The 17,016-nt window shown below is 36.2% G+C and overlaps 1 protein-coding gene across 10 annotated transcripts in view; it reads right to left on the minus strand.

The window, feature by feature from the left end:
- The window catches only part of VPS13B (vacuolar protein sorting 13 homolog B), a 438,627-nt gene that overhangs the window by 223,465 nt on the left and 198,146 nt on the right, over positions 1–17,016 (minus strand). For 7 of the 10 annotated variants that reach the window (XM_083871397.1, XM_083871401.1, XM_083871403.1 and 4 more), the window contains one exon: positions 12,422–12,569. In XM_083871397.1, the coding sequence (XP_083727523.1) occupies positions 12,422–12,569 (148 nt within the window). The remainder of the gene's footprint in view (positions 1–12,421; positions 12,570–17,016) is intronic. The other 3 variants (XM_083871399.1, XM_083871402.1, XM_083871398.1) reach the window with 1 other exon arrangement.

Raw genomic sequence — 17,016 nt, forward strand, 5'->3', positions numbered from 1 at the left:
TGTTATATAGGCTCACAGGTCAGGTAGATAGACTAGCCAGAGTTAGGAGAGAAGGATTCAGAAAACTCAATATGCAATTACAAGCCACTACCAAAATGACCCTACAAAACTGATTGGCTCTAGACATGCTACTTTTAAAAGAGCATGGAGTGTGTGGATATTTAAAAGGACAAATTGACCACTGCTGCGTCCACATCCCAAATGTAACTGCAGATGTAGAATATGATATTGGTCAAATAAAACATATAGAACATGAGGTACAAGAGGAGCAAAAGGATTTAGCTACTAATTGGTTAGACAAAATCTTTAACAAGTTGGGATGGAATGTGAGTTCATGGGTAAAATCTATCCTTGAGAACTTGATAACTTTACTAATCATATTTCTAGTGACTTGGTTAGCTTTTAGAATCCTGAAGAGAGAAATACAGAAAAGGACATCCTGGAACAGAACAATAATGAAGACACTGACACGAGACAAGACCCCACATCCAGCGCCTGCAATCCATAACAACTTCCACCATGGGGCCCACGTCAACCATGGATTTGAAGACGAACATCCAGTATAGACACAGAAGACGAATGGACTGTAATTCTGTGAAAGCATTTGCATAGTAGAATGAAAATACTTTCAAAGGGGGGAATGATAACATAGGGTTAAATTGATTTCTAAAATAGCAAGGGCCCAAAAACAGGGATCGGCTCCACTTGTGACCAGGATGTTATTCCGTGCTATTGTTTTAATTAAATGAAGTATAAAGCATAACTTTGCACAGGTGGTAGGGGGAGAGAAAGGGGGAACCTTGGTAGAATGCATAGGCCCTAAAAGAATAAAGTTAGGTCAGGAGGATCTGTATCGATATAATCATTAGCAAGACGCATGCCAGAATTGTCAATTGTAATATCAGTTTGGTAACTAAATATGATTATTTTCTCTAACCAGAATCTTGAGCAAGAATCACACAGACTATTGTTCCTCGGGATGGAATCAATGGAACAATGGGGTTTAATGATTAACATGAATCCTTATGTAACAAGAAAGGTATAAAACTGTAACCATAAAGCATGTTGGACAAGCCGAGATCTGGGTCTGGACCCCCGGCTTCCAGAGCTCTGAAATAAAGCACCGCATACAATTTCGCGATTGTGTGTTCTTTCCTCGGCTAACAGAATGAAAACTGGATTGTGAGAGTGTAAAAAGCATGACATTTCAGGATTGTTTGTTGTGAGCTGTTCTGGAGAGACCAACATGCAAATTGTCCATCTGGAGAAGCAGTGTGCAATAGCTGTTTTATAACATCTCACATGGACAGCTTTATGCCATGAAGTATGTCTTCCACCCACATTATAAATGGATTAAATTAAAACAAAGAGATTAGTCTAGGTATAGCTGTTCTCCTTTAACTTACTACCCCACATCAATTCACACCATCTTCTGTGTAGCCAGGCCCTACACTACAGGGTAAGAATCAGGCACAGCCTGAGTACCAAGAAATATTACAATAGGAGTCATTGCAACACAGAACTCTAGAACGTAAGTGTGGGTAAGGGTCAGAATGGCATACAAAGTCACTGTGAGACTCCAGGAATTTCACAGGTAGGATGCTTCAGTTCAGGATGAGTAGATAAATACAATGTAAACCTACAATGCATTCAGCAGAGTATCAACATCCTACATCACTTAATAAGTGCATCCCTCACGAGTAGGATTTAAAGCTAGGTTTTGTTCCAATCTCCCATATTTTATTTGCAGGGAAACAAACAGTGCTAAGTCTCTCTCAATTAACAGAATAGCCAGAAATAACAACCTGTGAATTAAAAATAAAATTAGCTGACTGACGTACCTCCTGTTTTTCATTTATGTCTAATTAAAATTTGCAAAATTTCTGGAGTATCTATGATAAAAACCAGCTTCACTATAATCCCTTAAGCTGAACCAAGAGATCAAAAAAAAAGGAAGTCTCAAAACCCAGCAGACAGTAAGGAACCATTCAACCATTAACCATGGAAAATAGAAAAGGAATAAAAAGTGTATCAGAGTAGAAAGAAGAAACAAGCAAAGAATTAACTCCTGAAGGGAAAGGAAGAAAGCAGTATTTATTTATTTTTTTTCCTGTACTGTAAATCCCAGAATTTTGCCTGAAGGGATGCTGGGAAAAAAGTGTCTTCATTCCCCACCAGGCAAGGAGATCAGGGGATGACACTTGCTAAAACACTGTCAGTGTGGCCACCATTTGTGTTTGACTTGTCTTCTACAGCAGACATGTACACTGGATCAGCCTCACTGGACTCGCTATGAAGGTAATTTCCTAAAATAATTATGCTACTTAGCTACTACTGAATTGAAAACCTTGAAACATTTCCTGGCAATGTAATCAGTCTTGTGTTCAACCTAGGTGCCAGTCAGCAACAGCTAGATAGAAAGTATTATTTGTATTAAACACTTGCAAATTGATGAAGGGGAAAAAAACCCCAAAACACCAGAGTGGGGACTGCTTTGGGTTATACCAGTTGAATTAAAAAACAAACAAACAAACAGGTTGAGGAATATAAAAGGCTCCTACTCTTGTCTTTTAGTCCCTTATTAATTGGTGCTTTTGCAAACATATACACCACATTAATCACACATAAGTTACCACACTTACCAATTTCAGAACACATTGGTAATGAACAGACTTTAAAAAAAAAAAAAAAAAAAAAAAAAAAAAAAAAAGAAAAAGGACTCGTTGAAGAAGCAGTTTTCATAACTCATTTCTTAATTTCTGGTTAAAGTACAGGGGGAGTTCCATGTTTTGAAAAATTAATCATTAAAGTAGTCACTCCATAGGAGATGCCACCAAGTAAGACTTATAGATGTAAATTTCAATTAAAAGTGTCTTTATTATATAGACAAATATCTCCTGCTTTTTGTTTTTTAGCCTACTGGGAATGAGATTTTTTAGAACTTTCATCCAGCTAATACGTAAGTTTTGAAAGTAAAAAGAACTCTTGTGAAAATGACACTACTCTGTGCTATTAATATTCAGTGACTTTTGAAACAGAAATGGGAAAAGAAAACTTCTGAAGTGTGATTTGAGACAAATGGATGAATAAGTCAGTGCAGAAAAAACCCAAGCATGAGAGACTTCCACTACTGGGCTGAAAAATACTGATAATCTGTAGGGACTGATGGCCTCATGCCTTCCTCTCTCCTTACAGCTAGCAGTTAAACTAAAGGGAGCTACCTTATTCCTGATTTCAGTGTGGCACAAACCTATCAGGTTTCAATCTCTCTGGCACAAGATGGACTCATTTTTCTTGTCCCACTGTGTGCCTCAGATCCCTCACAGACTAAGAAGGCAGCAGCTTCTTTCTGGCTGGAAAAGGTTATCCTGCTGCAGGCAAACCCACACTTTCACAGCTGCCCAAAAGCTCAGAGTGCTCCTCCTTCAGGACAGGTCCACAGCCAGGCAGGCAGGCAGCAGGACTCTCTCCTCTGTCATATCTCATGACTCCACTGAGAATGTGTCTGTCCCATGACCTCAGCAGGCTGGGTAAGCTTTCCTTCCAACATCACATCATCTGTCACACAGCTTCTCACACACCAGAAGGGAACTAAGCTGAGGAAAATGCTGTTAACAGACTGACCACAGTTACCAAGAGGCCGTGACAGCAAAACACACTGAAGGAAAAAAGCAATCAGAGGGAAGTGTTGTCCTACTACAACACTCTTTTTCTAGGAAGATTTTCCCTCTACTAAAATTGGAAGTGGTCTGCATGGCGTCAAAACACTCATTGGGATTTCTTTAACAGGTATTCAGTTTCCTGAGTTAAATATGTCTTTCCATGAAAAAATAAACCCAGAAATACTAAGGTGTTTGCAACAAATGCAACACTCTAAGGAACTAATCAAGGGGTCTAAAGGATTAGAAATGAGATCAAAATGCTGTGGAGGAGAAAATTCAAACTTTAAACAATCCCCAAAAAATGAAAATGGCCTACGCACATATATAAATATACACACACACACACACACACACATATTTAACAGAAGATTAATTGTTTTTTTAATATGTAAGAACACAAAAAATCCCTAAAATTACCCCACTAATTAAACCCCAAACAGCCACCACCTTCTAAAAGCCTGCAATTTTCTGTAAATCAGCAAGTTTCTGGTTTTCTGTATAATGCTATAAAGAAGTAAAAATTCAGTGAAACCTATTACATAAAAGCTTGTTTGTCCATAGGTTTGCCTTTCAATTTTCCTCACAAGTCTCTATATTTTTATACTTGCAACACAACAGAACTAAGCAAGTGTTTATAAAGATATTTAAAGGCAATAAATATCATCCACATTTTCATGTAAATATGTATGACAGCCAAAGAATATTCCCAGTATAATACACATCCATTAAACAATTTTATTCTGTTATTTAATATTAAAACATTTTACAAATACAAAGAACTGCAAAAGCACAAAGACGTTCTATTTAAAATACTTCCTTCCTACATTAATGCACTATTTTTCCCACCATCCAATTTCAAAGTTAATCAAAGCAGCAGCTCACTGAAACCATGCAGACAAGCTCAAACCTGCATTTATCAGTATTTTCTGAACCATAAGTACCCTTCAGAAGTCTTTCACTAGTATTCACACTTTATTTTTGAGGTGTTTTAAGACAAGTTATTCCCCCACTCCAACTCCTGGATGAATGATACTTGAATTATTCATTTTCTAAGAACAGAGTATGTTAATTACTTTTTGAAGTTTACACTCTCCGTCAGAATGTTTGAAAATAAAAGTAATACTTAAATGACCAAGAAGTCCTTTTAAGCTTATAAAAATACGTAATATATTTGCCAGGATACTGAATAGTCTTGGCATAAATAATTTATTTACTGGCCTTTAAGCATTTTTGTATTCTATTTTATTAACAGTGCAGATAATACATTACTTTTATCAAGATAACAATTGAGTGAGACAGTCCCTGACAACTCATGAGAGTGAGTCCCTGATATGGAGGGAAATGGCAGCAGAGAGGTGTAGTGACTAAATTTGTGTGCTCACCCAATGAGTTAACAGCAGAATAAGTGTTAAAACACAAGAGGCTTTTAACATATGTCAATAAACAAAGACAAATGTGATATTAATGTTGTGCAACAAGAAAGGATCTTTCTGTGTGAAAGTGTATGTTGGCTAGGGAATGCCTATGGTCAGCATTTTCTCCCACCAAATTCCTAACAATTGCTGCACTACTTCTGGCAAAAAATACCTATTTAGTTCTGGGAACAAAAATAAATGAGGACTGACGCTTTTGTACAAATCAAAAACAGCCATTCAGAGGCCAAACTGAGCTACTAGATTAGTAATTACAAAAATGTGATGTTTATGTGTTCATATCGAAAGTCCACACCTGAATTTATCTTTGTATCACTTACTGTTCCAAATACAATTTATACCATGAAGTAAGAATTTCAGCTTTTGGATCTGCAGTAAGTTCTGATAAATGTGGAATTCTGACTAGTATTCTGGCTTTTTAAAAATACACAGAAAGTTCCTCAGTGCCATAAACATATCTTTAAAAACCCAACCATTTGTTCTCTCTCAACACTGAATTTGTTCCTATAGAAAGAATGTCTGATACACCACATTGGCTTTGAGTTACTAATGTTTCTGAAATCCACACAATGAAAAGAAATCATGCCACCCTAACAAAAATGTTGAACATTTTACAGCCAACAAAACTCAGCAAAATTCATTCTTGATATAGATATGTGACTGTCCAGACATTTAAAACTTTCTATAAATTACCTGTGCCTGGACATCTACCTTTTAAATAATTCAAGAACTAAAGCTCGTTTATAAAAAAAATCAGTCATACATTTCATAGTAGGCATGAATAAACAATAATCACTCAGTTCATTGAGCAGAAATAGTGACCGACTAATTCAAATACTTCAGATAATCCATTGATTTCTCACCAGCCATACTTCTCTGATATTTGCCAGGGTTTTGCATTCCAACAGCTCATTTTAGCAAGAATCTAACTGTGCATTCTACTCAGACTTTAACAATAATCAGTAATTTCATCCAGTTTTGGTAAGTATAGGTCCTATTCTACCAGACTGGAACTTTTTGGTAGAAACTTTATTAACTTAAAAAATAACTTCAAAAAAAATCAGTTTGTCTAGCATCAGCTACTCCAAGTAAAATAGAGATGTGTCTAAATTTAAAGCCTTGTCCTTTCTTCAGTTTTATGTAGCAGTATTTAATAGTGGTTCAGAAATACCTCATGTACACTCTGAAGGAATTTTAAGAATTCCTTTAGTAAAGCTTTCAAAATTGAATTACTAATACTTCCCATAAACCCCAAGAAATTCCAGCTATAGTTAACATGTAACAAGCAATTCAAGTTTTATTATATATACACTATCAAATTTTAAGAAGTGATTGAAAAGAAACATGGAGATCTTTCTTTGCCTGGTTTCCTATGGAAAGAAGGGTTATGCAGTCCTATATGCCCTGCATACGCATACAACTCATTTGCTTGTCTTGTAGATCCTTAGGTATTTGCTGGTCAAATTTAAAAGGGTAAATATTTCAAAGATACTATGTTTCTTCTACAAGTTCTGGGAAAATAAGTAAGCAGGGTAAACCAGTAAGAAATTGGCAAAATAAGCTCTGTCCTTATTAGAATCCAGGTGATTTATACAGAGCAGAAAACATAATGTCTATCTAAGAAAAGAGTACTCAGTTTTCTTGTTATGACACCATCCTCCATCTACCTGAAATACAAATAGTAAACTAGGTGTAACAGCATTTATAAAGCTTTCAAACTTTTTAATTATTTCTCTTTAAGAACATAATTCCAAGAACAAAATATCAGTGTTTCAAAACACAAGAGATTTTTCCAAAATGCAATGCTTTTATATCCTTTATTTCTCTCCATATGCACAAACCCTTATGTAATACACCTGCACTTTCTGCAGAGGGAAACAAGGCTGGATTCTCTTCTCAGCTTTGAACTTGGAACTAGCACTGAATTTGTACTGGAATTTAAAGACTGTGAAGTGCAGACCTGGTCTATGAAAAATGTTGCCCCAAACCCACCACTGTTTAATTCTCTTTTGCAAATGCTCTTCCAATCTGTCCACCAGACAATAAAATGAAGAAGTCAGGTGCTAGATACAGCAATGAAAAACATTTGCCTGCTTTTGCAGGCCTGATGTACACTCAAGACAAGGCTGAAATGCAGTCACCACCTGTACCATGAGCAAACATCTCACTGTTGCATAACAGGGATCAGCAAAATTTTGTTTTACAAGTGTATATTCAGTCATGGGACAAGGCATTCAATTTTCAGCTGCTTTCATAAATGGTTATGGAGCTCACAACCAGAAAGCTCACGTCTTCTTAGAAGATATATTAAATTCCATTTATCTCTGGCTATAGGAAAAGTCAACTTTCCTGAGTGTCAAAGAAATTAGTAACTTTTTCAGCCTCTCTAAAGTAGCTTCTTTCATTGTGGTAGTGCATTTTGGTTCCATTTGATGTACTCCTGTTTTGTTTGTATACTGTTTTCTGTAATGGTTTATTCTGTATACCCCCTTGTTTCATTTCCCTTGGTTTCATCCCCATTACAGTTAGCCATCAATTATATGTTATGTAACCCCCAGGTCCTGTCTGTCACTTCGGGGCCTCTCCCTATATCTGGAAGGTTTCAGGGAGAGCTTCGAGTGATTGGACAGGATCTCAGTTCCCCCTTCCCACCTCCCTGTGGTTTGTTACTGTGTCTGTCTACTATGTTCAGAGCCATTCCCCTGTTATTCCTGACTGGACCCTGGCTGAACCCATACCCTAGTTCCTCCCCCAAATAAAAGTAGCTGTATTCGGGTGCTCCTCGCTCTGCTAAGGCAGACACCCTGGGCTCCAGCTGTCTCCCTTGGGGGAACAATAAACCCAGCTAGCTGAATCCTCTGCAGAGTCCCTCTTTCTTTCTCATGCCATTGCTGCCATTCGCCTGAGGACAAACCAAGACCTACAGGATCAGGAAAGTGATATCCATCAGTGGACTGTACCTTTCCTATGGTCGTGGTGCCAGGGCTGGCCAAGGTGAGAAGAACACCCTCACTGTAGTATTTCATTAAAGGCCACCATCATACTAAGAACATGTATGAGGCAACTTTCCCACTGCTACTGAAAAATTAGATGTCGTAGTCAGTGGATTACACCTCCTAAGATAGTGTTAAATTTGTGTCTGTGATATTATGGTTACTTCCAAACTGAAAAAAGTTGTATCATGGTGGAGGACAGTGAAATTTTATTTCACTGTCATGGCTAAAAAATGAAATTACCTCAACCAAGAGGCATTAAAAAATCCAAACCACAAAACCCCCATACCCAATTTCATCTTTGATCATAGAAAATCCTATATTTTTCAAACTCAAATAATCATAATAATTTTATAAATATGAAAGAAACTTACAGGTTATTTTAGTAATGAACAAGCACACATCTTGAATGCATGAAAATAAGACACTTGGGCTTAAATCATTATTCAATTGTGTGCCCAACACAGCTTTCAAAGATTGCCCTATTCACCTACTGAAGTCCAGACTATCGTCCTGCAGAAGTTTGTTACAAATATTACAGAATTACACACAAATATAGCAATCATTTTGCCTTTAATCCAGACATGAGAGCTCTGCCTCTATGCACAGATACAGGTCTGTGAATCACTGAACAAACATGGAATGACTGAATTGCTGATAATGGGACAAATGGGTGGACAGAAAAGCAGACATAACCTTTTTTTTCAATGTTCTTTATCCTTTTACTTGCTCACAGCCACATCGTGTCAGATTTAAAACAAATCTTCTATTATCTTATTCTGGTTGTGAAGCCTCTGTGCTTAAGGAGATTTATAAATAACTACATTTTGAGACTCAGAACAGAAAGCCTGGATTTTCAGAGACAGATGCCATATAGATAGTAGTTTTGCTCTTTTCCCATGCTTCATTTTTGGCAAGGTGTCAGCAGCCATTAACTAATAAACTGAACTCAAGATCAATGTTTGAAATAATTTTACAGCTGTGATTACAAACTGCATTGATTTAGTACATAGGGCTGGTTCCTAGCAATTCTCAAGGGAGTGACTGCTGAGATCATGCTAGACTTGAAAAGAATTAATTCAAAATCACCACCTGAACAGCATGATTTTAAGATAAAATCTCTTTCAATGTGCAAAGACTATGCATATGTACATATTATCAATGTAACATCTCAGTTTTCTGACAACTTAGAACATGTGTAGCTATAGCTTTAAAGATTAATAAATATGAGGTATACAAGGCTCACTGCCTCTTTAACCTACAATACTTTTGTGGAATTGGCAACATTAGACATCCTAGATCAATAATCAGTGTGGTATTCCTGCTACAAAAAAGGTGACAGAAATAATGAAATAAAACTCAGACAGAAAGTAAGTGAAAATTAAAGAAGAGGAATTAAAGTGAAAGATGGTGGGAGCGTGGGACCCAGAAAAATTGGAAAGAAGAATCACAGGCACTCTATTTTTAGTTTAATAAACTATGGTCACTCATTCACTATGTTCCAAAACATCATACAGCTGTAAAGAAAAGAATTTTCAAAGAAAGAATCCACTGAAATTTCCCTGAGAATGAGATTTCACCTTACAAATTTGCATCCATCCAACCTTTTCTAACCTCTGTAACCAGTGGCTTTGTAATCAGAGACCTTTTATTTTGGTAACACAAAATATTGTGTTAGCTTCTAATATCCTCTGAATTTTCCACTAATATCCCCTGAATTTTTCACTACAAAGCCAATTTTGACAAACCTGGCATAAGAAAACCCTACAGGAAAAGATTCCAACATCATATGAAGTTTAAGGAGACTACATAGAACAAGCTTGCATGGGACTGCAGCAGAACACAACTCTTTTTAATTAAGGGAAATCTGTGTGGTCTACTGAAGCAGACAGAGAACATCTCTAATTAATTTCATTACTACACAAGGCATTTGCTCTTTGACATTAATTTTACATTTTTATTCACACTTCTTGCACATAAATATCAAATATTTCAGCTATATTATACCCACCATTTTATCTCCAGGGTACAAAAAGTACATCATCAACATTTTGAAATACAAGTCTGCTGGTTTAGGCTGCGTTAGAGCTAATTTTCTTCACAGTGGCTACTACAGGGCTGTGTTTTGAATTTGTGCTGAACACAGACAGGGTTGATCATAGAGAGATGTTTTTGCTATTGCTGAGCAGGGCTCACCCAGAGCCAAGGCCCTTTCTGCTTCTCGTACTACCACCCTGGTGAGGAAGCTGGGGCTGCATGGGAGGTTGGGAGGACACTCAACACCTCCTGGACTGGGACAGCTGACCCAAACTGACCAAAAGGATATTCCAGACCATGTACATCATGCTCAGTAAATAAAGTTGAGAGAAGCAGGAAGAGGGGGACGTTTGGAGTGATGGAGTTCATCTTCCCAGGTCACTGTTACACCTGATGGGGCCCTGCTCTCCTGGAGATGGCTGAACACCTTCCTGCCCATGGGAAGCAGTGAATTAATTCCTTGTTTTGCTTTGTCTGTGTGCATGACTTTTGCTTTCCCTATTAAATTGTCTTTATCTCAACCCATGAGTTTTCCAGCTTTTACCCTTACAAGTCTCTCCACTATCCTCTTACTGGGGAAATAAGTGAGTGGCTGCTTTTCTGGCTGGGGTTTAACCATGACAACAGGCTGTCCTTCAAGGCAGTAATGTCAGGCACACTGCCTCTTAAAAATAAAGCCAGTTAGACCTTGTGATATGTATATGTAGCTTCACTTGGAAAAAAAAAGTAGCTTTTTTCAACAATTTTAACAGTTGAAAATTAATGGAACCAAATTCAATGGTCTCTTCCTTACAAGACTGCTTCTAATTTAAAAAAAGAAAATTCTTAGTCAATGTTATGTCTTGAGAGAATCAGCATCATCACCTCTCATTTCATAGTATCAAACTCTATGCTGCAAAATTGTTTATAGAGAAGCCAAATATCTACTTAATTTCAAAAAATCTCCAGCATTTAGGCTAAACTTATTGGATACACTGAATGAGTGAAGTAGGTGGCAGATAACAAATGAAATCTACAAATGAACTTTTCATTTTTGCAGCAATGTGTAACTGAAAACGGATTTTTATGTTGACTTCAAACTAAAAAGGTAGAAGAAGTTGAGATGCACAGAAACCTCACATTTGCTTTTATGACATTTTTTATACTTTATAATTTCATTTTGTTATTTCTCACACACACAAACCCCCCCCAAAAAGCAAAACTGGCATCCATGGCATTTTTAGATTTTGGAAAATAATATTTTCTTTTAGTAGAATATTCTGGTATATCAGAAAAGATAATACTCAAAGTGAAGAATAACAAATATTGAAGAACTAAAAGGGCTATTATGCTGAGCAGTTACCAGACTGGGACACCAGTTTTCAAAATTCAAGTACAAAGCTATTTCTGCAAACTACATGCCTACTTTTTATAAACTGGTTAAATAAATTAAGAAAAACTCATCTAGAATCTATTCATGCAAATAGCTGGATTTGAATGTCAAATATTCAAAATAACAAAAGTGAAATACACCTTTGTGCTCTGCAGGCACAGGTAGAATTAACATCAAGAAGAAACAATTGATACCATTTATGATGTTGATAAAGCAGAACAAATGACAAATACACTTAAAAGAATATGCTTGGTACAGTCATTTCTTCACAGGCAAAAGTAAAGCAAATGCATAAATGAATTGTAAAAATAAATGGACAAATGGTTAAAAAAAAAAAAAAAAGATACTAATGAATGAAATAGAAGTCCTAAAAATTAATCTGTTGTCTTACTACCAGTGATAATATGTCAACCCCCTAATATTCAGCAAACAGATTTTCTGGGTTAGCCCCTTTTAATCACAAAATAGCATTTAACTACCATTAATGAACAAGACTGTAATTTTGGTTTCAGCAGACAACATCTTGAAGTGCTTCATGATAATCTGGAAATAAACATCAATGCAAAGGAAAAGAGAATTTGTTCAGTGTATTTTAGAAGGATCACTAAAAATCTCAGCTGGATAGTAATAGCAGGTGAATAGCAGATATTCTATCGAAAGCAGATCTCCTTTATCTCATTTTACAAAAAAAATGTTACAGTAGACTATCAGGGCCCAAAGATAGCACTAAACAAAAACGAGAATAAAAATAAACATGTATTTGGAAACTATGCATTTTATTTTTTTGAATTTTAAAAGCTTTAATTTCTCTAAAGCTGAAAGTTGAGCCATAGTACTTAAACAGCTGATACCGTTCAGTTGTGGTGGCATGTTAGTGAGGGAGGGTGCAAATGCAGAATAGATAGATTCAATTAAGTGATATACCTGTTATTGTTTTGGTTTTGACAGGACTGCTGGCATATTCAGACGCTTGATTTGACTGCTGCCTTGCCAAAGGTGCACTTCCAACTGATGCCTCATCCTCTTTCTTTCGAATTACTGACACACCAAGTGGTACAGCTCCTACAGACTGCTGGAAAAAGAAGTACCTTGTGAACCACTAAAACTCAAAACACAATTAACACAGAATTATGGCATTGTCTTGAGAAACAAGTTTTCAACTACGTATTTGGAAATGTATAGAAGACCACTTGAAACACTGATTGGAGCACAGATATTTTGAACACAAATTAAAACTAAATGCTGCATTCAGATTTGAACTTTATTTTTTTATTTCAGTCCTGTTAGTCTGAGGAAAAGCTCTATGAAAACAAAAAAGTGAAATAAAACTAAGTTAAGAGTACCATGGTTGGTAGCCAAGCAAAAACAATAGGAATAAACCTGGCTGATGACCAAAGTAAAATAATTATCTAAATGTTTAATGGAAACTGGAAAATTTTAGCCAGATATTAAGACCCAAAGACATTTATTAACCCTCATTAAGCTTCAAAATATAGGATGTATTGATATTTCTACATTATTGTGCTTCTTCCTAATATTTTAAATATAAGATTGAACTGACTGCTATTGATTTTGAACTGTTGTGGCTTTCAAGTATATCGATAAATGAGAAACTGCTCAAAATCTGAAACTGCTGGCATATAAAAAATACAAAACTTTAGGCATTAAAACAAAGTTTGAAGGACTGCATCCTTATTTTACAATCAGAAAAGAGTGATGTGTATTAATCCACATGGATTCTGGAACAAATGAATACTCTACTGGCTTTTGTTGTTACTTTTTTATTAATGCAAGCAAGAAAAGACAAAATTATTAGAAACAATTTGATCTTCAATGTTGCTATACAGTTGGCCCTTAAAATTTTGCTGTAGCATCAGCTGCTATGTAAATTGCAGATGCCTCCCAGTTGACAAAAGCAGAATATTTCTACCACTGATTTTGCAGACGATTATCATTTAAAGATGACAAAGTTTTTTTCTAAAGATCAGACATTAGGATTACACGCATCTTAATTTTTGTGTAATTTAATTTTGTTCGTATTGGAGTGAAAATGTAATCCATATAACTGTGTAATGACAAACCTCACACATTGCATTAGGAAACTCTGTGGGAAACAAATTCGTGTGAGGCAGGCAATGTGCTTGTAAATTTTCTCCAATAGAAAACAGATCACTGGATCAAGCAGTGTGCAATATGTGCACACATACAAAACCCCAAAACAAACAGAAAAATCATTTAACTGAAGGAGAACGGCTTCCAAACGCCTTCACCATTTTCCACTATAAAAGTAAATTAAAATACGACAATCAACTATTTAATCCTACTCCAGTGAAAACAATCAATTTATATACCCAGTGGTATGGAAAGTTAATAGGAAAATGCTAATTTCAATGACAAACAGAATTCTCATCTCTCTCCCCTTCCCTCTGAATGTACAGTCATTAGCTTTGCCTCCAAAAGCACTAAAAAGTTTTTCTGGAATACAGTAACATGCCACCTTGGCATACCCTCTAGTTATAACAACAAAAATCCCCATCAGCTTCGAAATGATGCCCTTTACACTACATAAATACTTCCCACTTGCTTACAGGGAGAGGATCTGAAGTCCTGTAACCTTTAATCAGACATTTTACATCACTTATTTTCAAAATCTTGCAATTGATCTGATAGAACTTTCATAAGGCATAGCCATCTGCATCTTTCTCATGGCAGCAACTGTTGAGCCATGATTTGGCAATTCTGGGTATAACATTCATTGCAAGAACATTGACTTGCAAAGTGAAGCAAGAATTTCTGAAGAATGAATGCAGACAATACAGGACAGTACAAAAGACAATAGGATGGAAATACTGCCTGAAGTAGCTGTATCTATTTCTGAACCACTGAAGAAATGGATCAGCAAAATATAATAAGTTACACTACCAGTCAAAAATTGAAAAACATCAAGGCTATCACAGCCAGATAAAGCTGGAAAAAATTATGACCAAATATTGAGTGCTGATCTGGACAATGAAACAGCTGTTTTATCTTTGCTCACTGAAATCAAGCCTGATGTTGCTGCTGCTGACGCCCAGTAAAATCTTGTCAGGTTTTTGGCAGAAGATTTCTGGTTAAAAGAATCCAGAAGATGAAAGATCAGTGTTGAACTAGATGGAAAAGGATCATCAAGATTTGGGGTTTAGCCACAAACTGATGAGGAAATTGTGGCTTGGGAAAGAGCAGATGACAAGAGCCCCACAGCTGTAGGAGAAGATGAATCTGATGGGAAAGAGACATTGCAAGCTAGTGTTATCATAAGTATTTCATCACAAGAATCCAAAAAGCAGCTATAAAATAGGATGTAGTAAAGCTTAAATACACCTACTTGGGATTAAGCTTTATGTTTACTAATTGGTAGTGTTATAGAAGACAAAGAACATGTAACAAAGTTCTGGAACTACAGCAGCCTTTATATGAGACTGTTTTGTTGACATGAAGTCAAAATCAGAGTCTGTTCCAGAATACTGACAGTTTTATCAATGCAATAATGTTTTGTGGCAATTATACACAGAATATTAAAATATTAATTCACAGAATTCAAAATAAAAAAGGTTACTACTTTTCAAATGTAATTATTACAATTAGGTTTTTAAGCAGTGGCTGAAAAATTAAAGAAAAGCAATCCTTTTCTAAATTTAATTTTTATTGGCACAAGTAATCTGACATGTTACATACCATGTTAAATACATGTACACAAAAGACACACACATTTATTCCATTTAAGTATGCAAATAGATCAACAGATACCAATTTAATTTTTTTTTTTTTTTTTACTTCACAGTATGTGGTCAGCATGACTTTGGAAATGATAAAGATCTAAAATCTTTAGAAGGGATCAGAAAAGTAACAGCTAAAAAAAAGCTTGCCAAAAATATAACAGACCGAGTATTTCCTGATTTATGTGGAGACATGCCAAATAACTAAAGCTAAAATATCTATGAGGAGGACTAATTTGCCATAGGTGAATTAATATTTTATTTTCCTTGGGATTTTTTGTAATTAAATATTTTATTTCTGAATTGCATTTTCCCACAGATGTGAGGCTGAAGAGACTGTAGGCAGATCTGGGAGCATGAGAAATGACTTTTACAGAAAACCTGAACAATTGAGCAGATGAATAACTTTCATTTGAGGGATGCCTATACAGTCACCTCCCTGATAACAAACCAAAGGCAAAAGAATATTCCAAGATAGGAACATAAGCATCATCACTGGCTTGTGAAATGTCAAATTGAAAAGCTTTGAGTCCAGACATGAGTTGCTGTCCTTGAGATGGTACTAAACCCAGTTATCCCACATGGTGGATGCTGCATGTGTACAGACCAATGCTGCAAGCAGTTAGAAAAATCAACCAAGTCTTTGGAGTGCAGACAGATGGCAGTTCTGCTCAAGACATGGTGTTTATTGAACTTCTAAGATCACTGTCATGCAATCACTACCTAGCTCAGAGAAGAATATTTACATTTACTTACGAGACTAAACTGCCCCAGAATGAGCTGCGACAGCAAGGAGGATCCTACCTTGCAGCAAGTTCTAATGACATGAAAATGCAATCACTGCTTGACTACCAAGTTACATTTAATTGTTTCCATTTCTAAGATTACTAGTACACCTAAATTGTTTCAAAGAGTTCAAAAAAGCAAGGCATTAGGCTTAGTTCCCAATTAAAATAAAATGAATGAATAAAATTTCATTAATTAAAATTAACTGCTAAATAAAAAGATTTCCTTAACCCCTGGGGTGCATAAAACCACCTTCTTTCCTGGCAGGTGAACTTGCTAATTCAGAGGAAATTCTATGACTGCTACAGGTAGGCACTTCAGGTATTGGAAAAGTGCTCTGCTGAGATAAAAGACTGATAACTGACTAGCTGTAATCAAACTTATGTGATGGACTGATGTCAGTCAAGAAACCCCTCACTTTCACCAACTGATGAAAGCATTCCATCAGCAGCTTCAAGGGGCCTCTGAAAGCAGAAGATATAAAGTAGCAAGATGCAAAGAGAGCTTTGCCAAGCAATAGTCCAACAGTAACAAATGAAGTGGGGTGATCCTCACTGGGCTGCACGTACTCCCACACCACCCCAGCACAGCAGGAAGTCACTGCTCTGTTCCAGCTGAATAAAATGTCAGTGAGGCCAAAGAGACATTTAAATGTTATGAGTTTTGTAAAAATGCAGTTTATTATGTTCTGTATTTCTAACTTGAGATGCTTTCAGTTAAAAGCAGTTACAACAAACATGGTGAATATTTCAGCAGATATGAAATACATGTACTACCAAATTGGCATTATAAACCTAAACCTAAACTCCCACAAAAATAGTTGAAAGGCAAACAAAACCAAAGAATTTCATATGTATAGGTGTCCCAACCCTGTGGGGAGCCACACAACCCCAGCCCCATCCTGTATGCAAGCAGAAGCTTATATGACTATAGTTGTACTGAAATAAATTAATACTTTCATTTAACTTATTTTATCAA

The sequence above is a fragment of the Zosterops lateralis genome (genome assembly GCF_965231275.1).
Source record: "Zosterops lateralis genome assembly, chromosome: 1".
Classification (NCBI taxonomy): Eukaryota; Metazoa; Chordata; class Aves; order Passeriformes; family Zosteropidae; genus Zosterops; species Zosterops lateralis.